The sequence below is a fragment of the Melanerpes formicivorus genome, unplaced genomic scaffold (assembly GCF_026170545.1).
Source record: "Melanerpes formicivorus ecotype bairdi unplaced genomic scaffold, bMelFor1.0.p_v2 SCAF_19, whole genome shotgun sequence".
Taxonomy (NCBI): Eukaryota; Metazoa; Chordata; class Aves; order Piciformes; family Picidae; genus Melanerpes; species Melanerpes formicivorus.
This window is the reverse complement of record NW_027142371.1, coordinates 6,365,956-6,387,288: the sequence shown is the minus strand read 5'-3', so window position 1 is coordinate 6,387,288 and position 21,333 is coordinate 6,365,956. Positions and strand designations below refer to the sequence as shown.

The following is a 21,333-nucleotide window of genomic DNA, read 5'->3' as shown; positions in this document are numbered from 1 at the left end:
AATAGTTAATGCAAGCTTCAAGCTCCAGTTCTCTCCATAAGCTTCTAAATTCATGAACTGAAATCAAGGGTTTAAGTTATGGAGAGTGGAGAGGAACAGGACATATCTTAGAACCAGGATCCTAACTTGGTTACAGATGCTGAATGTGCATTGTAATGGAGGTTTTTAAGGCATCTTAACCTGAGTCAAAAGTTTGGCAGCTGGGAAAAGAACTAAAATTACGTTGGTTGTTTTTTTGTGTGGTGTTTTTGTTTGTTGTTGTTGGTTTTTTTAATGAAAAAGGCTAAGGGGGAAAAAAAAAGCACAAATATCTGGGAGTAGTTATAGAGTTAGCAAAGCTGGGAGTAGTACTGTAATCTTAAATCTTTCAATTTGTTTGCAACATATGAAGTTCTACAGAGAGTACATGAACTAAATTTGCTATCTTGCTCTTTTCTTGATGGTTTAGAAAGGGCACTTTCTCTGCTCCATGCAGTGTGTGGCTGGGGTCCAGCATTTCAATCTGGATGCATATCTTCTCCACTCTGAACCTGCAGAGTGATGGGATGAACCAGGGGAATAAATTACAGATGTCTCTGTCAGGAGGCTGACCTGATTTTTGCATTAGCTAAAAGTGATCACCTTCCAGATTAAATTCCCCTCCTCATGCCTTGCACAGGGGTTGCTTGGTAGTTCTCTCTGAGAACTCTCTGTCAGAATTGGGGAGGATCAGGGAGGTTTTGTTTTTCTTTGAGCTTTCTAGTTGGTTCATTCTTTCTAAGCAAAAGAGGAAGGTGTTTCAGCAAATCCCACCATTTGTGGGCACTGAGGAGTAACAAATATTAATCAGGAGGAGAAGAGCTTGCCCTTTTTTGCAGTGCAAATTAGAAAGTTTTGGAAGAAATGGGACACTTTCTGCTTTTCCTTGCTGTTATAGCTGCTGAAAGCCAGCAAGCCTTTCAGCCCCCTGGCTGAAATGTGCTGTCAACCCCAGGTGTTCTTGTAATCCCATGGGGCAATTATCATTAAACTGGGGATCCCAGAAAAACACTGCAAAACAGGAAAAAATCTAAGGATATCACACACAAAAATGCAAAAGAGTGTGACTGCAGAAATGGAGTTGCCATAGCTGTTAGAGACTCAGTGAGACAGGGTGGAATCCAGTGTTTTGGAAGGTTTCCCTGTATGACACAAGATTTTGGAATTTTACAGCTGGTAAATCCTTATTAACACAGGCAGCCACTACTGGCCTGGATTCCCTGGCTCGCTCTTTACTATGGGGGCGCCTGGTGGAAGTGTGCCTGGTCCTGATTATTCAGATTTGAATCTTAATTGTTTAAAGAGAATATTAAGAAATAATAATAATTCTTGGCATAAACAAAACTCAGAGAGGCAAGCTCCCCTCACCTGTTGACAGAAAACTGATCATGTAGAAAGCTGGCATGGGGAGTGGAATTCCCTATTCTCCCACTTAGTCATCGCATCCTGGTGTGACTCATTTTATTACATGGAGGTTCCCAGTGGTTTTATTTTGAGAGGAGCTTTTGTTTAATTATTTATACACATACACACACAAACACACATATAATCTTAAAAAAACAACAGACCTCTTCTGATGAATTGGCACAAGGAACCACTTGGAAGAGCTCTGGAATGACAGACTGCCCCTGCTGCTTCACTACTTCACTACTGTATTTATATTTTATTTTATTGTGAGTTGAATTCCTCAACAATAGTTGGGGAGGAATCTCTTCTAGACTTGTTCTCACTGTGCAAAATGTCAGATTTGGGGCTGGGCTGGATGGCCGATGACTAATCCATTGGCCTTTTACCTCCCAGGCCTTGACTTGCATCTTTGGCCTTGATGACTCAAAATTAGGTTCGCATCGAAATGAAGGCACTGGCCTCAGCTCATCAGAAACAGAACTTCATTAACTCCAGTGGGCATCCTTGCTTCAGAAAAAGAAATCCATAGAAATCAAACAGTAGCTCTATTTTTGAGTTGTAAATTAATTCGTGCTGCCCTTGCTCTAAAATGTTTAAATTATTCTGAAGTAAAAGCTTAGAAGAAGACAACTGCTTAAGAGTAGATCCTGAAAAACTTTGCACTGACATGAAGCATAACAACTTCCCAGCTCTAATCAGAATTTGTCCTAGAAAAAGGACTTTGTGTGAGTGCTCCCTTGCCCATAATGTTTCCACGTCACAGAAGCGGTGTCTGCTCTGCTGGAAAGCATTGATTGTTATTTGCTTTGTTCTTGTGATGGTTTTAAAACCACCTTGACTGTTTCCCAGAGGTGTCCATCACCTGCTGATAAAAGCTGACAGAGATGATTGTTGTAGGGTTGTTTGGGTTTATTTTAATCATTATTTTTTGGAAGACCTACAATTTATTGCAAGCCCAAATGGAATTCTGCAGAAATGTATAGTCAGGGCAGCTGTCCTGCTAGCTACCAGGCTCGGTTTCTTTGGGAAACTGGCATGGTTTGCGCTGGGAAACAAGGGTAACAGGTTGTTCACTAAGTAATTTGTGTAACGCTTGACTGAAAGGCAGTGTACATTTTCAAGCATAACATCACGTGCAAGCACAGAACCGCATATGAAGCTGGCACAATCGTATACTTAGTCTTCAGCTGGAGAAAACTGCAAAGAAAATTTCCTGAACCTCTCAGTCCATCAGTCATGCTTACTCGAATAAAGCAGTAAGTTTGTTTCTCTGCTAGTTACTGACCCCAAAGTCATGAGTAAGGGATCGTGAATAATGTGTAAAGGCTGTAACTGGTTCAGAAAACCTTTAATTGGCTAATTAAAAAAAGCCCTATAAGGGGCTGCAGAGAATCACCCAAAATGTTCCTAATGCAGACTGACGTTTTGATTTTCCCCAAAGTTTGAACCAAGACTCTTGGTATGATCACAGTTTGAGTTAGAAGGGGTAGAATTACTTTCTTCCAACAACTCATTCATTCCTCCGAAGAGTGCTGACACAATCAGATCTCTCATCAGGGTTTAATGCTAAGTCTCATAGCCCTGAAGCAGCACAAAAATCTCTATTTCCTGACCGTTTCACTGACCTGTGGTGTTAAAGACTTGCCAACTAAGACAAACCATTAAACGAACAGAGAACCACAACGGTAAAAATACTGCTTGAGGCAGCCATGGCTGGTAAGGCCTCAGGGTCTAAAGCCAAAAAGTATTTTATCATCTTTAATGGAACTACTGCTCTTTTCAGGGGCATGAATGTAATTCCCCATAGTGGAAGTAGAATTGGAGACACACCACGCAGATGGACCTGGCATTAAGCTCCTGTGGGATCCACACGTGCATCAGGACATGCCTGCAGTGCTCTGGCTTGGAGCATATTGCTGTCAGGACAGTCCAGTGCTAAACACCACTTGTAGAGCACATGTTCTCTGCTCACACTCCTAGAATGCTCCAGCAAAAAGGATGCTCTTGCTCTTTTGCAGTTTTCTTATTTCTCCACTGTTGAAACAGGTTTAGTTTTGTTCAATAAAGAACTCCCTGTACTTGTAGACATTATTAGTCAAGCTGGGGCTTAATTTTCTTGGTTTGTGAGCAGAGAGGGCACCAGCCATTTGTGTCATTTATGGCATGACATAATTGTGGGGTAGTTAAGACCAGAAGGGCCCTCAGAAGCTCATTAATATAACCTCCTGCTCAAAGCAAAGTGCATCTGTAGTGTTTAGACACCACCTGGGTTGCAACACTGGCACTGGAGAAAAAGATCTACTTGGGCATACCCTGGCCATGGCTTGTGTTCTGTGTTGGGGGCTGTGCTCTACTATCATACCAACATTATGATTTTTAGTACATACTTGCATGAAAAATCCCATTTTTGCCGATTGCTTTCCTCAAGCATCCACTTCAATTTCCTCCTGAAACACTTCTCAGTTATGCACAGTCTACAATGACAAATGTGTCGACAATTTGGTGCAGGTCTTTTGTGGTCAAAATTTCCATGCATTGTCCTACAGATGGGCCTTACACTTCTCAGTTTATTCCTTTTGCTTTCTGTTAACTCTGAGTGTAGATAATCAAAAGATTTATTTTCATTAGCATAAAAAAAAATAATAGATGAAAGTAGAGAGAGATTTCTGAATGCAGTTGTATTTTTCATTTTATTCACAGCCTTTCTCATCCTTCTGCCAAATGCTCACCGTAATGTGTGTATCCAGAGAGGTTAAAGGAAAAGCAAATATTGATTGTCTCGAGCTAAAGTTTGTACATTCACAACTATAAAAGTGAAGCAGTGAGACAGATGGAGCCACATCGTAACGTTTAAGCATAAAGGTCAGGGAGTGAGCTGCAGAGTGGTTATATTCAACAGGGTTTCACTGCTTAAAGAACCGGGATTGCTGCTGCTGACAGATTTGTTAGACCTGTTTAGCTGCCATGACTGTGAATATAGCCAAACAGAAGCATCTATCATCATTAGAATGATAACTCCAAATACATTTATTTCTTGTTTGGTTGGTCTTATTCTCATTCTTGCTCTTAATCTCCACAGGCTCTGGACTCAGCCTAAACGTCATTTGATTTTTATGGTTGGCTTCATTAGCATTGAGTGCAATTTCAGTGGCTTAGTTACTAAATCAAATCCACTCTGCTTGTGGTTGCATATGCTTCACAGGCCTCTCGAATATGGCACATGACTTGGAGGCCTGTTTCTCCTTTATTTTATGCGTTTTGGACCAACAAATCCTTTTGATTTCTACCTTCTTTGTGAAGTTAGTGCTGTTGTATCTGCACAGACTGTTTGAATTTGGCAATACAGAAACAAAGATGAAAACATTCTGCCTGGAGGAAAACTGATGTCAAATATTCCTGCTTGGTTGTCCTTGTTGTCAGGACATCTTCATATTGCTTTGCTTAGACAGTTCCCAAAGTGTGTCTCCATCAGAGCTCTTATTTTATGATTTATTTTGTTGTTTCCTTTTTCCCTCCACTTTTCCTTATAGAACTATAAAAATTTAACTTTTGGGTATTTTGGGGTGTGTGTGGGGATTACTGAACACATAGTATGGTGATTTCTTTTCAAAAAGATCACTTAGAAGAAGAATCCTCCCATTAAGTATTTACTGCCTTGTCATCAGACAATGCATTTACCATTTGCTGACTGCCTTATTCCTTCAGATGTTTACCATTTCAACAGAAGTGAATATTTGGCTGTGTTAATAAGGGTGTACATTTAACCTGCAACAGTCCAGAGCATAGGCCAAAGTGAATGCTTATTGTTACACACTGAAGCATATTCCTTTGCACAGTGGTTCATTGAGATGTGAGGGCTAAGCAGCAACTCAGGAAAGAGCCATGCTGGCTCTAATTACACAGCTTGCTTGGGCCATCTCCACTCTGGCAGTCTGTCACTGGTCCATGTGTTAGCATAGAAAAGAAAACTGAATCACTGAGGGGGAACTTGAAATGCTTAACAGAAAAGTCAGAATTATTTATCGTTTTCTCCTTGCACTAAAATGCTGTGAGAGTAGCAGCATGAGGTGCTGCAGTATCAGGCTCTCTTCCCTCTCTCCACCTGTGAAGCTCTTCCTCACAGGTAATTGATGGATAGAGCCAAACTTCCAGCTCTTCCTCTGTTGTCTCTACATCCCCGGTGAGAAGGATCAGGGGTGAGGATTTCAGCCAGCACCATGTGCCCACTCCTGCTGCACCACAAGTTAGGCACTCTGCCTGAAGGACCTGGGAAGCTGGCCCACCACGAAGGAGGAAGGGGTGTGCTGTTGGTGACAGTCTCAGGGAAAACCCTCTTCTCTCTTCTGTGTGGTGAGGGCCCAGAAGACAGCAGAGGTGTCTCAAATGTAAGGTGCTGCCCTGTGTGGTTGGCACGGTGGGAAGGACCCTTGAGGAGATGATGCAGAGCTGGAGCAGCGTCTGAGTTCCGCTCAGAGAGAGGCTGCTCAGAGAGAGGAGCACATCTGTCAGCTCATTGTCTGTGCGGATTGGAGAACAAAGAGGAAAACAACAGAAAAAATGCAAAATGCATTTAAAAATACTCTTTCATTTCCCTTTTTGCCAGAAGCAGAAGTACTTAAATAACAGAGGACAAAAGCAGCTCTTGCAGAATTTCCAAGAATTGGGAAAAATAAAACGTCCTGTGAGAAGGACTGTTTTTATGAGACTTCCACCCTTGTCCTGCCAGGCCTGGGTGTGCAGTCTGGGGAGCTCCACAGCAATGTGCCTGGGAGCTGCCTCCCCCATCTCTAAAGCAAACACCAGCCTTGTGCTGCACTATTTCAAGTCATGTCAGTTGGTCTGGATGCATGTCCGCTCTTCATTTTAAAGTCAAGCTTTCAGAACGGTATGAGGCAATTTGGATTTCTTTTTCCCCCCATCAGTATTTTCCTTCTGCAAATTGCTTGGCTAAAAGGTTCAGCATAATAACAAAAAAAAATAAAAATCAAAGGGCTAGAGATTAAAATCTAAAACAACAACGACAAAAAGCAATAAGGAAGACATTGCTAAAAGATGTTTCTGGGAAGTGTGGGCAACGGTAGATTTAAGAAGTATTTGTAGCCAGATGAAGGACCCCATCTGTGTACAAATGTCCTGTCACTACTGATATACTCTTATAGCACAGGGGTTACTTTGATGGTATTCCATACAAGGGGATCAAATTTTATTTTCCTCTATAAATACAATTTTGTGTAACTCAGAATGGAAGCAAGATGCGTGGATGTAATTAGGAGCAGACAGACTTCCAGTGCTTCAGAGGTGCAGGCTGTCACACATGCAATGAGGTGATTTTACACTGACTACAGTGAATAGGTGCTTTATAGTGACTTTAGGACTGCTGGTGGCACTCAGGCACAGCCTGCAGTGGTGGCAGCGCCAAGCTGTGGATCCGTTGTTGGGCTTGTTCCCTTCAGAGGAGATGTGTTGCTAGATATCATGTGTTGAGCTTTCTTATTGCACATATAAGAAATGAGTATGAATAGTAAGCGGGCATGCGTAACAAAAGTCAGGCTGGTTTCTTAATTAGGGAAAAAATCTGTCCCCATTGAACTACTAGCCTATGCTCCTGTGAGAATTCACAGCATCTGCCAGTTTCACTGTGCTGTATTTCTAAAAATCAGCCCTGAAGTGGTGCAGTTGGCTGACTTCCATCTCTATGCACCCTATATGAGATCTGGATTTTTACCTATTCCTTCCTCACCCGTTCCACCACTTACCACACTGGTGGAGAGCCATGTGGTCTTAGCATAAAGCAGGAGGGTTTGCTGAGTTGCTAACCTAATGTGAGCATTAACAAGTTACCTGACCTTCTGATGCTCTCCATCAGTCAAGCTTGCTGAAATCAAGTCTGGTAAAAAGCAGATGTTGCACCTGTGTTAAATATTTCATTCCTTAGTTTGGCTGATTTCTGCATAAACATTTAATTTTAACATGTATGTAGGCCTTTTCCTGGTGACAGAAGTGTTCAATGATATGTTTAAGTTAAATGCTGGTGCTTTTGGTTAGATGATTGAAATCAAGTGCACTTTGAGAGCTTTGTAAACTTGATGCCCTTTCATTGTTTCCTGTTCTTTTAAAGTCAGACTTTGATTTATCATAGTATTAACTTCATTGCATATTTTTATCCTTCTAGATGGGCAGCAGATCTGGGAAATGGAAGCAACAGTGGACAAAGATAAGAGCCAGCCTGTAAGTGTGCAAAACATTGGATGTCCTCTCCTTGGGCTTCTCAGACAGCAAGTTGTATTCAAGGGGTAGTTTCCAAAGAGCGTCTCAAAAGCAGGAAGAGAAGCTATCCTACTGCTGTGATGAACAAATGTCAAATGCTTCAGCAGTAAATGTGTTGCAAAAAGAAACTATTCATTTAGCAGTGACCCACAGCAAACTGAATAACTGCTGGATTTTGTGTTCTTGCAGAAGACCCTATTGTCAGTCCAGTCCTCTGCAGGATGCTGGCTGTCCTGACTTCCTTTCCCCTGTATGGAGTCTTAGGTGCTCTGTATTTTGCAGGACAGGATTTGTACTATAGTGTTTAAAATGAACATTGCTCTTTCAAGGGAAGGAGCCTCTTTGTTCACTTTGCTTAATGGGACCTTACTGTAGCCATTCAGTACATTTAGGAGTGAGCTCTTCCATTGCCATGGGCCATGGCTGCCCTTGTGGAAGAGGATGGGGAACTCACTGTTAATTTCCATGGAAGTGGGATCTAACTGTGTATAAGTAAAAAGCCTATAGAATAGCCTAGTATATTCTAACAAAAAGAGGGCATTCTTCAATACATTCCTCTTTATGAAGCACATTGTGATTGACAGTGCTTCCACATTTATCACCATTCTGTGTGTTTTATTTGTAGCTGAGACTTCTCAGTTCAGGACAGCGTCAAGTACAAAAAACCATACAGAATGTAGAAACCAGCTTCCTAGTACCAAACATCTTCTAGTCTCTCACCACCTGCCCTTTTTTGACTTTATTCTTCTCATACCCTTCTGTATAGGGATCAATAGGAAAATTTGGTTTATGCCTGGATGCGTAACAGGGGAGAGACCTTCAAAAGCTCCCATCAGCCTTAGCTACTCATTTTCTGTTGTCACCTTTTGCTGTTTCAGAGCATGCTTTTTGTAGAAATACCAGAGTACCGTAACAAGCACATTCGCACAGCTGTGAAGGTGAACTTCTACGTCATCAATGGGAAAAGAAAAAGAAGCCAACCCCAGCATTTTACCTACCACCCAGGTAATTCTCCAGTACAGAACAAATTGCTGCCTAGTATTCAGGAGCAAGATTTTATTTTCTTCTTTATTGTTTTCTTGCCATTAGTTGAGGGTCTGTATTTTACTAATTTAATTCATCTGGGTGCAGCTAAGCACTCAGCAACTGTTTGGTTTAAAGGATGAATGTGATTTATGATCAGGAATTTCCCATAAATATAAGGGGATGGTTATCTTGGCAATAGGCTGAGGCTGCCCCATTCACTTGATGGAAGCTTGCCAACAGTCTCAGCAGGAGCAGACTCAGTCTGTGACATGATATGACCCGGTGAAAACCATGAGCGTTCCCTTCCCCAGCGGACATGTGCGACAGTAAGATAACATCAGATCTGGGAAAGTAACAAGGCCCTAGTATGGAGGGAGACAAGCAATAGATCCGCTTCAGAATGAGGCCAGTTGTGAAAAATACGAATGCTTTTCTGATGTTCCTCCTCTTGGGAGTTGGTGAGCCATGTCATAATAAATGCAATAGGGTTACTAATGAGATTCTCAGAATTTCTCAGCTTTGGTCAGGAGAAAAATATTGTGAGAAAATCAGAGTATTGTGTTTGTGGAAACCAGAACACATAAAATAACAGTACCAGTTTGTATGCAGGCGTCAAAGTGATGTCTTAATTTGACTTGTTTTTCTGGGGACAAGCAAACATTCATCCTGACTCCTCCAGCCTGAAAATCTCTGGTCCTCTCCCTGAATTTATGAATTGTATAGGGTGTCACCACTGTGAAGGTTTTGTATACTTGCTAAATTGTTCTGCTGCAGAATAGTATTAAGAAATACAACACTATCTCAATAGGATCCCTAAGTAGACCACTTCAGAGAAGGAATCCTTTTACTTCCAAAAAGTAACCCTGTTGTTTGACCATGTAGGGGCTTCCATTATGTGGCATTTCTGCACTGAGCATTGGTGAAGACTGGACCAAAAAAAAAATCATTAGAAATATGAACATTTCTCTGTTGAGGGCCATCATTTTATCCACATTAAGATTCACACAATTTTCACTAAATTGTGGTCTTTTAAATGTTGGTCTCAGGTCTTCAGCCCTGAGTACTGAGAAAGTTGCAAGCTGCAAAGGAATTACAAATCAAACTCTAAAATAGTTCAACTCTGCTTGTAGTTGCTAGTTAAATGTTTGGCAGAAAAATGAGACCTTGTATATGTCATAAGATTTCTATTTATTCAGTCTTCCTTTGAGATGGAAGTACTGCATGAAACACCTATTTATGGCTTCTTATTTTGCTTATGCTCCAGAATGGCCCTTAAATTAATTAAAAGCTGAGCTAAAGTACAGCATTTTTCAGTGTTTAGGAATTTGTTGTTGAACAGTTTGTTAAAGATTTTCAAGACCCTCTTGGTAGAGAGTGCTTTCAAGAGAGACTCTGTCATGATTGCCTGTACGTGATTTCTTAAGCTCAGGGCCTGTGAGGTATGAGATGCAAATCTTGTAGATGGTCTAAATCTCTTCTTATTTCCAGGAATAGCTTTCTCTCTCTCACCAGCTTTTTACAAATAATCTCCTTTGCATCCTTTATTCTAGTACCATCAATCAAAACAGAACCCATTGATGACTATGATCCAGCCTTAATCTGCAATACAGTACACAGTGGTCTGGGAACAGTAACACAGCCTTACTATTCACAGCATACAATGGTCACCGAATCCCCTTCCTGTCTTGTGGCCACTATGGCTCCTTGCCAACAGTTGCGCTCAGGCCTTTCTTCTCCTGATTCTCGATACCATCAGCAGAATTCAGCCGCTGTAATATACCAAAGAAGCAAGAGCCTTAGCCCAAGCCAACTGGGCTATCAGCAGTCCAATTTGATGGCTACACCAGTTGCTATCTCAGATGCCCATAGGTCAGTATTGGTGCATGCTGGTTCTCCAGGTCAAACTTCAGCAGTGCTCCACCATTCTCCAGGCAACCAGCAGTCTTCTCCAGTGATTCATTACTCTCCAACCAACCAGCAGTTGAGGTGTGGAAGTCACCAAGAATTTCAGCACATCATGTGCTGTGAAAATTTTACACCCAATGTTGCGAGATCCAGCCAGCCCCAGGTCAGTCAAGCACAAAGGTTAAGTCCAAGTTCATATCCTACTGTGATTCAGCAGCAGACAACCTCAGGCCAACGAACAGCAAAAAATGGACCACCGGTTAGTGACCAGAAAGAAGTGTTACCAGCTGGAGTCACTATTAAACAGGAACAGAATCTGGACCAAGCATACCTGGATGACGGTAAGCATCACTTTCCTCTTGTATGGGTGGGTTGTTTTGTTGGAGGGAGGAAGGTGTTAAAGACCAGGCTGGATGAGGCTCTGGCCAGCCTGATCTAGTGTGGGGTGTCCCTGCCCATGGCAGGGGGGTTGGAACTAGATGATCCTTGTGGTCCCTTCCAACCCTGAATGATACTATGATACTATGAACTTTAGGACTTCTGTATCCCATGTGTTTCTCAGCTCAAAAAACTCATGTGGCCTCCTTTTGATGGGGTTTGGGATATTTGCTGTTTGCTGCTGCTGCTACATTTTGGGTTTTCATCAACTGCATTTTTGGTAGATGGCAATGCACTTTGGCAAAAGAGTTTCTTGCAGAAATCCTATCCTTAGTCTTCCTCCATGCCGTGGAGCAAGCTGTCAGGTTTCAAGCTGTTGCCATTTTGTTTCCACTTGCCAAAGGACAGTTTGGAAAATGGTGAACTGAAACAAAATGCACTTTTAAATGATTATTTTTTAATTATTCATATCAGGGCAAAGTCCAGTTTGTAAAATGCTTTTGTACCAAAAAAAAAAATAAGCCTATTGAACAGTCTATCAAGGCCTGTAATGAATAGGGCAGTGCTGCAGGCAAAACTATTGCAGATGTTCTAGATGAACAGTAGGACATTGAGAAGTAAAACAATGCTGTTTCTTTGTTGTGAGCCATCAGATTTAGCCTTTAGAAATTAATATAAGTTAGAGTACAGCTGTCTTTGAACATACCCTACTTATTCTTAGGTAGGCAGCTATTTGGACTCTGGTTGATTGGTTCTGTTATTAAAGTGTGTTCCTTGCAAGAGGAAATCAATGCAAAGTTAATAGGGCAGCTGAACACTGCAATTGTAAAGTCCAGTAGAAAACCCAACATTGATTTCAGTGAAAGGTTGCTGGAGATATTGGGATATGCATGAAGTACAGAACTGATTTTCACTCCTGCTGTCCTCTCAGTCTGGGCAATTGCATGCATGGTTTGGTCTTATGAATGTGCACCATTTTCTGCTGTGTGAGCACCCAGCAGTTTGCAATTTTTACTGCAGTTACTCACCTACCGTTGTGAAATTGTGCTCTTGAAAGTTGTGGGTTCTTCAGCTTAGGTTATCGAGTGCTCTGCACCTGTATCATGTGCAGTCTTCATTGCTGGTTTTGTGGACAGAGCAGAGTTTGTGGAGTTTGGATGTTTTTTTTGTGTTTGAAATGTGGTTGATACAGCTTTGGTGCCGTCACATAAAATCTAGAGATATTTTTACTGGTCCCAGTGTCTGAAGAGGATGGTCAAATTGGGTTTTAACAGGGGGTTTGTGGATTTAGGAGATTTGCTGGATCTGCAAGAAAACAGCTAAATAAAATGCCCTTCCCATTCAGGGAACAGGGCATGAAAACAAACCAAGATGGTCTTTCTAATAATAAAATGTGAAACTATATTTTAAGGTACTTTTGATATGAGGAGCTGAGAGATTCTTCCGTGTTTCTGAAAATACTTAGTACAGACCTTCTAAGAAAAATGAAAGAGTCTTAAAGTAGAAACTAGCAAACTTCAAAGTTGAGCCAAAGCCCACTTCAATGACCTCATAAAGTGGAATGCAAAATTAATTAAATTGGATTTTGAATCAGGCAGGTAACATCTAACACCAAGCTCACAAAGGATGCACTCAACCTCTGTGTTAAGAGGAACCACTGGGCAGAACAGTGGCAAGTTAATAATGAAATTTCAGGCTGCTGTTTGGCTCACTGGGTCTTCTTGAATTGATTTCAACTAGATATTAATTTATCAGTTAATGCTACCCCAGTCAGACCTGGCAAGATTGATCACAAGTCTCTTTACTAACCTCAGTAAGTTTACATTAGCTAGAAGGGGAATTATGATTTACTTTAGGATTTTGCAAAGCATTTCATTCTGAAATGCTCAGGACTTGAACTGAAAAGCCACTTTGTTTGCTGCTGGGGAAAAGTGACTCAGAACATAACAAAAGCCATATTTTTCCTAACTAGAAGGTTTATTTTTGTGCTTTATAGAATTAAAAGAAAGCAAACCCAAAGGATTATGGAGGCTTTATCCTCAAATCCCTTTTATCCAGAGAGCTCTTCCGAGATAAAGTGAGCTGTTAGGTCTTGCTGTGATTTTTCACGGATAGATACTGAGATGATGGTTCCCCAGCCAGGCTTGGCATGAGTGTGCTGCACCGCTGTACAGACTCTTAGGCAACCACTGTTTCAATGTCTCCTGCTTCCCTTCCCTCTTCTTCCCTTTCCCCATCTTCCTTCTCCCTCTTTCTCCATATTTCTGCTGACAGTCCAGCTTTTGTCCCTTTCTATGATTGTGACCACCTCCCGTCAACTCTTGTCCTCTGTCTTCATAGTTAACACACACCCTTGGCATTCTGGACTTTGGTTCTGAGGTTTGCCATGAACTTTTTGAGTGACCTGTGACAAGCCTTGCACTGTCAGTTCCTCATTCCTGAAGCTGTTGCCTCCCAGAGTGGGTATGATGTCGCAGTCATTGATCTCTCCTGGAAAAGATGAGAGGAAAATTGTTAGTGAAACCTTTCTTACACAGCTCTGCCTCAGAGATTCATTACTGTTGGAAATACTTTGGGAGTGAAGACGAGCCACGGTTAGGAAATCATTTAGGATGTATCAGGTGTCTAGGCTAATGCTGGCAACCAGTGATTGTCTTCAATGGCAAGTGAAAGCCGTGGGACGTGAGAGTGTTCACCTCATTTCAGCTGAGGCCTCTTCTTAATGTTATTCGTAACCAAAACCACCCACAGTGGTAAAAGTTACACAAACAACCACAGAAATACATTAATACATAGAACTTACTTCTTCCTGGACCTTCAGAACAATCAGGTTAGCCATTCAAAGCACAAACACGGTTTAAAAATTAGTCATTTGCAGCACTGTCCAAAATCTCTTGGTGGGGCAGGATAGGGGGAGGGTTATTGAGGGTTTGGGGCACTTGATTGTACCCTGGACTGCTGTTCATGCTGCAGAGCCAGAGGTTTCCTGTGCTAGCCCTGGGGAAGCTTCTCAGCTGTTGTGTGCCACAGCTCCCCATCTGCGACACAGAGATAGGAAGATTGTGTGACAAGAGCAATAGGAGGATAAATGCATCACAGACTCTTAAGCACTCAGCTGTGGTGTGATCTAGAACTGCCTTGTAGAGATCTGAGTGTCAAGCATGATGTTAGGCACTTGCCATATACAAATTTTGGACATGTAGCCGTTTGTCTCAAATGTTATCAAGTTGCCTGCCTTAGAATTAATTCTTTTCACTCCAGCTGTCACGTTGTATGCTTTTTACTTTACAAAGAAAAGTGATTGTCATCATTCAAATAGTAACTATCTAACCACATCTGACACTCAGAGCTGTCTGCTTGATACAGCAGCTCTAAATCAATTTTTTGGTGCACCGCCGGGGAGGAGAACAGCAAGGCAGATGCTTGTCTAGCAGTTTATCACACTGCCAATCAGCAGAGATGTTTTAAGGTGAACTCATGTATTTCACAGAAAATTTCAGACCCAGCAGATATTTCTTTAGGAGATGGATCTGCAGGGCATGCAGCGTGGTGCTTGTTTTGCTCCCCACCACAGTAACTAACCGTTGCTCTAACCGTGGGTCTCATCCAAGACCATTTCGAGTGTGTTAGCTCCCTACATTTTCTTGTTGTGCTCTTTTGCCCAAGAAGGAGGAAATTTGCAGTCTCTCCCCCCAGGAGCATGAAATTAAATTCAAATTTTCTCTGTGTTTGGGAGTAATCTTTCTTTTCTGACCAGCTTTTTTCTCTTTGGACTGGTAGCAGTTAGGCACAAGTCTGAGCAGGGTGTACCTCCAGGAAACCCTGGGTCTCCTGGGGACCCAAGAAGCAAAGCTACTGTGTCAGCCTGAGTAAGCAGCAGCCAGAGGCTGAGCTCTTTCCTGCTGGCTTTGGTCTCTGGCTGCCTTTTTTGCAGCACGCAGCAGCGTGCTCTGCATCCACGCTGGCCCTGTGTGCTTCTTGAGGAGACAGTCGTGCATTGTGGGGAGGTGAAAGGAGAGGGTCAGTACAGTCAGGAAGGAAGGCAGGACACAGGACCCCTTCCTCACAGCCAGTGTGGTCCTTAGGGCTTTGGCTCAGATGCTAGCATGTTGTGAGCATCCTGCTTGCCTTCCCCAGCCCCTGCATGGCGGATGAAGGATGGGGTGGCATGGAGCCAGCTCTGTCAGCTTGCTGCCAGCTGGGGATTTCCCTGTGCTGGGGGAACCTCAGCTGCATGGTGAAAGCAGGTTTAAGCCCTCTGTGCATTAGAGCAGTGAAGCTGCACTAGCAGAGGTCAGGAGGTCTGGCTGCCTGCCTGGCTGCAGAGAAGCCACTTTTCTCTCCTAATACTGCATAGATTTCATCCCCAGAAAGCACAGAAAATGGTGGCTTAAGGAGCACGTTTTCATTTGGTTTGTATTTGTTCTCATCATGTGTCCATACACAGAGTAAAACCTCAACACAAGGCAGAGGGGGAAATGTTCCTGTCTCCTGGCATTTTAGACAGGAGTGAATTTCAATATTGCAAATGGGCTGTGGTTCAGTTAGAGCAACTATCTGCATCAAGAAAAGCCATGCTCTATTTTTAATTACAACTACTTTTCATAGAAGGTGTGGTCGTTTCTGCTCAGGCAGATTTTGACCAAGGGCAAAGCATGTACCTCCTCCAAAACATTTCACTCAAATGTTCTAGCAAATCTATGTATTCCTTAGACTCATTCTTCAAGCTCTGACTCACATTATTCCAGATTTTCTCTTCTCTACTGGGACCTTACAGCACCCTGTGGGTATACTACATGCTTTACTTTTGGATCACTGCTATTGTGGCTTTGTGTTACATTAGGATCCAAGTGCCCCAGTCATATCCCAGTCTTACTTTCCTAGAGACAGTATGAAAAGAGAAAAAGTAGGTTCTGTTCCTAAAAACCTGCAGTGAGTTGGCAGGAAGTAGAAAGACCAGTATATCAGAAGGAAGGTCTCCTGGGTTGTGTCTGAATTTGGCCTTTCAGCAAAATATTTAACTTCCCTGTATCTCAGTTTCTCATTATTTAGAAGTATCTTGTTATCCTTCCCTCTAGTAGCATTTAATTCATTCATATTACTGAAACTCACATGGATTCTCAGGAAAAGAAGCTGCATACCTGAGTGTGGGCTGAGTATGTTTATTATTGTATCAGGCTGGCATCTGATGTTCTTCACCTCTAGAAACAATTCTCTATTAGAAAATGCAGGCAAATCCATCCCTGTTTCAAGACTGCTCTTTGCCCAGCAGTCTTTCTGAGCCGCTGTCTTGCTGCCTAAAACACGCAAACAAAGCGAGAAAAAGAAAAACCCTTACATCCAAAATCAGCAGTGGAGGAAGGAAGAAAATGAATCAAGTGATTAAAACCATAGTTCCACTGGCACCTCTTTGTTCTCAAGCTCAGGAATCTTTAATTGGTGCAGTAAGTGCCCACAGGCAAGTTGTGTTACAAAGCATTTCCTGTTCAAAAGAACATGCAGACTCCATTAGGAGACCACGGGCACCGCCGCCAAGAACTGACACTGCAGGATGGGTACGTGAATGCTCTCTGTGCCTTGATGGACAGGGTCCCACCACGAACTGATGCACCAAGACAATGAAGTCCCATTCTAGCAGTTTGCTGGTGGAAGGCATGCCACCTTTTGAAGGCTAAGCCAGTGGACTGTTATCAGTAGAAAGCGCTCAGTTTTCAGAAGGCGTCAAGTAATTTTCAATGATAGTTTTGAAATACTGGCAAAGAGTCACTTGAAAAAAAGAACTTGTTCATGCAGTTGGGATTTGAAAGCTTCTAAACCACAATAAAGTCCTTTCCCAGACTTGCTGTCCATTTAGTCCATGCTCATGGCATTCCTTAGACGGTCTGAATCACAGACAGCAGACAGCTCTTATAAAGAAGACCATAGACACCCATCTGTTGGAAGACATCTGCCAAAATAGACCATACATTTACTTTTATTCCTTCAATCCACTTTCAGTTTAAAGGGATAACAACAATAACATTTTTCAGTCCAGTGACACTATTCATCCAGTACAGAGACATGGTAATGAACTCAAATAATTCCATAGCAGAAAGAAGCAGACAGACTTTTCCTCAGCTCTTAAAGATGGGTGAAGTGGGGCACAGAGCTTTTAGGGGACTTGCCCCAGCTGATGCAAAAAGTCACTGCTAAAACTATAATTTGCCTGGGGGAATCACAGGCACCTAGAGTCACCCAGCTGCATCCTTTTCACAGATATGAGGGTACCAAAAGCACATGAAGCTGCTGTCCAGGTGTGCAGGCCTGGGGCAGCACTAGGCATGCCATAGGTTGTTAAAACACATGATGCACTAAAGGGAGGGATTGGCAGAGCTGCTCTTTCCCTTTTCTCTCCTTTCCACCAGCCTCACTCCCTTCGTACTGTATATATCAAAGAATGCTGGCTGCTTTCTAGAAGGGAACAATTGATTACTGGGAAGTAATATGCTACCTGTCACTGAGAACATGTGTGTCTGCTAGAAATACCCTCATTTCCTAGGGGAAAGTCTAGACACAGCAAAGCTGTCGTGTGAGCAAGTACAGGATGTAAGGAAAATGAATCAGTGGTCTTCCTGCCAGCTAGGGGTAACACCAGGTGTTTTATGCAGAAATTCTTTCAGTTCAGTCAAAATAGTAATTGTTCAGACAACATTTTTAGGTATGAGAGCTTTGGAGATGAGAAGCAAGAAATGTGTGGATAGGAAATGGCTTCTAATAAAACTGTGCAAAGCAGGAAAGGGGTTTATCTCCTTCACCATTTTGTATTGAAACAGAGAAGCTCTCTCTGGAAACCTTTAACAAGGCTTGTTTTACACTTAGGCAGCTTACCACACAAGCATGATGGTTAAGGTGGTTCATTTTGTAATTTTTCTATTTTTTTTTTGCTAGCACAGCTATTATGGTAAAAGCCCTTGTATAGACACAGCTCTGTTGGTGTAAAAACACTGGAATCAGCACAGCTTATGCCAAGTCAGGGAACCACCACCAGCTGTTTCACTGAAAGGCTTTTGTAACCGGGATGACTGTCTGCCTTGGAAGAAGGGTTTCCACCAGCAATGCCAGTGCTGCTAAGCTGGCTAAACTCGCAGGGTAGATACAGCCTGTATAATATAAAGGATTTTCACATGGGCATGAGCTGAGCTTGCTCGCTTTGATGCTGACCACCTCAAAATGAGTCCTAGTGTTAGTAACTTCTGGTAAAGATGATGCAATGGGCTGGATTAATTTATTAGAGAGGAGCTAAGGAACCCACAGCTAGGTATGTATTGGTCCTCCAAGTTTATCCCAGTATCTCCCCTTGAAAATTAGCATGATGTAATTGAATAACTATTGAGCTGGCTTACATCCACATGGCAGCTCAAAGCCCTTCCTAATTATTTGTAATTTTACTGTGAGTCTTGGAATCTTGGTAGCAATTTAAAAGTCCCTTTGCAGGTGACTGGAGCAAAATGTGAGAGTTATTTTTTGCTTGTTTTCAAGTCTGAACCAAGAAAAACCAAAATATTAAAAATATGAACCTTGGTGTTTTGGTCTTTCAAAATCCAAGCAGAAAAAAAAATGATGCAACTTTGGAGGGTGAGGGGTTGATTGCAGGATTTTGAAACAAATCTCATGATTATTAGAGGCCTGACTCATGAACCCTGAATGCCTGGGTTTGGCATGTTAATGTTAAGAATATGCAAAGGTGGGCAAAGGGTAGAGGCCTTTTCTCCCCTTAAAATGCACTGTGGGAGGATTCAGCTCCTCCTGTGATGGCTAGAGAAAAGGCAGCTTGAGCCATTTTTGAACTGCACTTCTGAAATCTTGAGCCATTTTTGAACTGCACTTCTGAAATCTTGCAAGCAGCTGCAGAGAGCCCTGCTGCTTTGAAAAGTTTGGACAACATCTGCACATTTCTGTAACTATTGTGAAATAAAAGGCCTGGCAAGAATAACCATCTTAAAGATATGCAATCTGCTTGTGGTGCGAACTGAAAGCCAGCTATAAAGTCTTCTGCTGTAGAAAAATGGCTGGATTCTCAGCTTTATTCACACAAGCAGAGCTTTGCCAGTTAAGGTCACATCCTGCCAGGCAGCATGGATTAGTTGATGGGGGTTGTTTTGTCTCTATATATCTTTTCTGTCACAAGAATCAAGATCTACAGGTGATTAATTTAAAACCCATCTTTCTTCCACCATTGTTCTTTAAATGAAAATTTTAAAATATTGTTTATAAATCCATGGCTATTTTAAAATAAATTAAAAAAAAATGAGAAGGAATCATCTGAATTCCCCATCAGAGTCAGTTTTCTTACAAGAACTCTAAAGAGCGGGAACTACTTTTCTGCCCAGCAGAATCTGATGCGCCTTTTATTCTCCACAGTCATTTTATAGTGCAGCTTCCCGGTTCCGAGAGACTTCTGTGCTCTAATTTGGATGCAATATGTTTTTAGAGGAATGTTAGAATTAGATAGAAGAAGACAGTCCTGTGCTGGCTACAAGAAGTACTAGATGACCTAATAGGTCATTCCTGCTTCTCTGATTCGAAAAACAAGCAGCACATTTGTAGTTGTGCCAGCAAGACAGTCAGAGATAGGGAAGAGGAGCAGATACTGGAAGACCATAAAACTCCTTTCCCAGAATATTAGCTCCTAACTTGAACTTTCAGCCAGTTGCTGGCTTTCACACTCTCTCTCATTTTTGTGTTTACCAAGAAGAAACCAGAAACAGGTAGAAGCCAATCTAAAATGTATAAACAATGAAGTTGTGTCCAAATCATCACTCCAAGTCCCCATGCTTCAATTTTTGCAAGCACAGAAATCTGGACATACATCCAGCTATGAATTTGACAGATAAATCCTCTCTCTGAAGAGGTCTGCACAAAAAGCCAAATTCCAAGTACTCCAAACTCAGCAAACATTCATATTCTCCAGTTTAGGTGTGTGTCTTCTAGAAATACTACAGCCTGGCAATTAAAACTCTGATCTGTCTGTATTTATGTGACTAACAGTGTGATAACAGTGACTTCGAAAACTTGGGTTTGAGTTGGATTTAACCAGTGTTAGATCAAAAAGAGTTAAATCTTCAGCTGCTGTCAACTAGAGTGAAACCACTGAGGATCAAAGGGCTTCTGCAGTGATACCCATGTGACTCAGCACAGCAACTAATTCACTCAGTGAGAAACTGGTCTAATTCTATCTTCCTGCAGGTTCTCCTAATCCACGCAGTTCCCACTTTAATCAAGACATGTCCTTTTGTAAGTTTTTAATTAGGAGACTTTGCACTGTGAAACATAGGCTAAACTCTGCCCTCAGTGGAACAAACCTAATTTCTTTCAAGTGAAATGGTAATTGAACTCTAGATTTAGTGAGAAAAGTATTACTGACTTTTGCCTGTGGATGTTGAAGTGAGTGATAGGTTTTGCATCTGAGGGAGAATTTTTCCATGTGGATGATTGTCAGGTGTGGAAGTAACACTCGAAGTGAACTGTCCCTTGCTTCAACCCAGCTGTGTGCATTTGGGATACTCTTCACAGGTGGTGGGAGGGTGCTGGCAGTGTGGTGGTCATGTGCCAGACCTGGTGTTGCGCCAAAGCAGTGTGCACTGATGACAGAAAACCTTGAGGTCCTGCAGAACTAGTCGGATGACATCACAGCCAAGTGACAACATAGTTTAGTCCTTTTTTCAGTGCTCACATGTTGTCTTGCTCTGCCTTTGCTGAACCTTTGCTTTTAACATGCAAATAATAATTTGGGCCAGGGCAAAAGCAGCAGTAAATTAGAGGAGTGTGAGTTTGCAACCATTCCCTGTGATCATCTCTGCCAGGGAGTCTAGTCAAAGATTCCCAAATTGTGGTGTGGTTTAGTTTGGTTTCTTAATGATGAATGACTTCATCATCCATGAATGAATCAAGTCAAATGTAGGACAAATAGTGAGACACTTGAATGACTCTTATGACATTTGCAATGTCTCAATGGGTGCTAGTTTATTTAGGTGGTTTCTAAGTTTCTTTGGAAAGAGTGAGAATGACTAAATGAAGGGGGAGCCACTTCAGAAGTATGGGAGTCAATGGTGAAAGTATTGTGACAGTTAAACCTCCCTGGGTTAAATATCTGTCATTATGAGCAATGCAGCGTTGGTTATTTTGTAAGAGCTTAGTTCCAGGAGACTCAATAGCCACAAGGCCAGAGGAGGCTGGATGAGGCACCACACATTGCATTCCCTTTATCATCAAATCCCTCCTGCTGCTCATGCTGGGATTTCATCAGCTTGTGCTGGGACTTCTGGGTTTCCAATTCTTACCAGGAAGCAGCAG

General features: G+C 42.1%; 1 protein-coding gene across 5 annotated transcripts in view; it reads left to right on the top strand.

Annotated features, from left to right (window-relative positions):
* Positions 1 to 21,333, top strand: part of NFATC2 (nuclear factor of activated T cells 2) — a 97,650-nt gene that overhangs the window by 54,301 nt on the left and 22,016 nt on the right. For all 5 annotated transcript variants that reach the window (XM_068149943.1, XM_068149941.1, XM_068149940.1 and 2 more), the window contains exons 7-9: positions 7,598 to 7,653; positions 8,571 to 8,697; positions 10,269 to 10,964. In XM_068149943.1, coding sequence (XP_068006044.1) covers positions 7,598 to 7,653; positions 8,571 to 8,697; positions 10,269 to 10,964 — 879 coding nt within the window. The remainder of the gene's footprint in view (positions 1 to 7,597; positions 7,654 to 8,570; positions 8,698 to 10,268; positions 10,965 to 21,333) is intronic.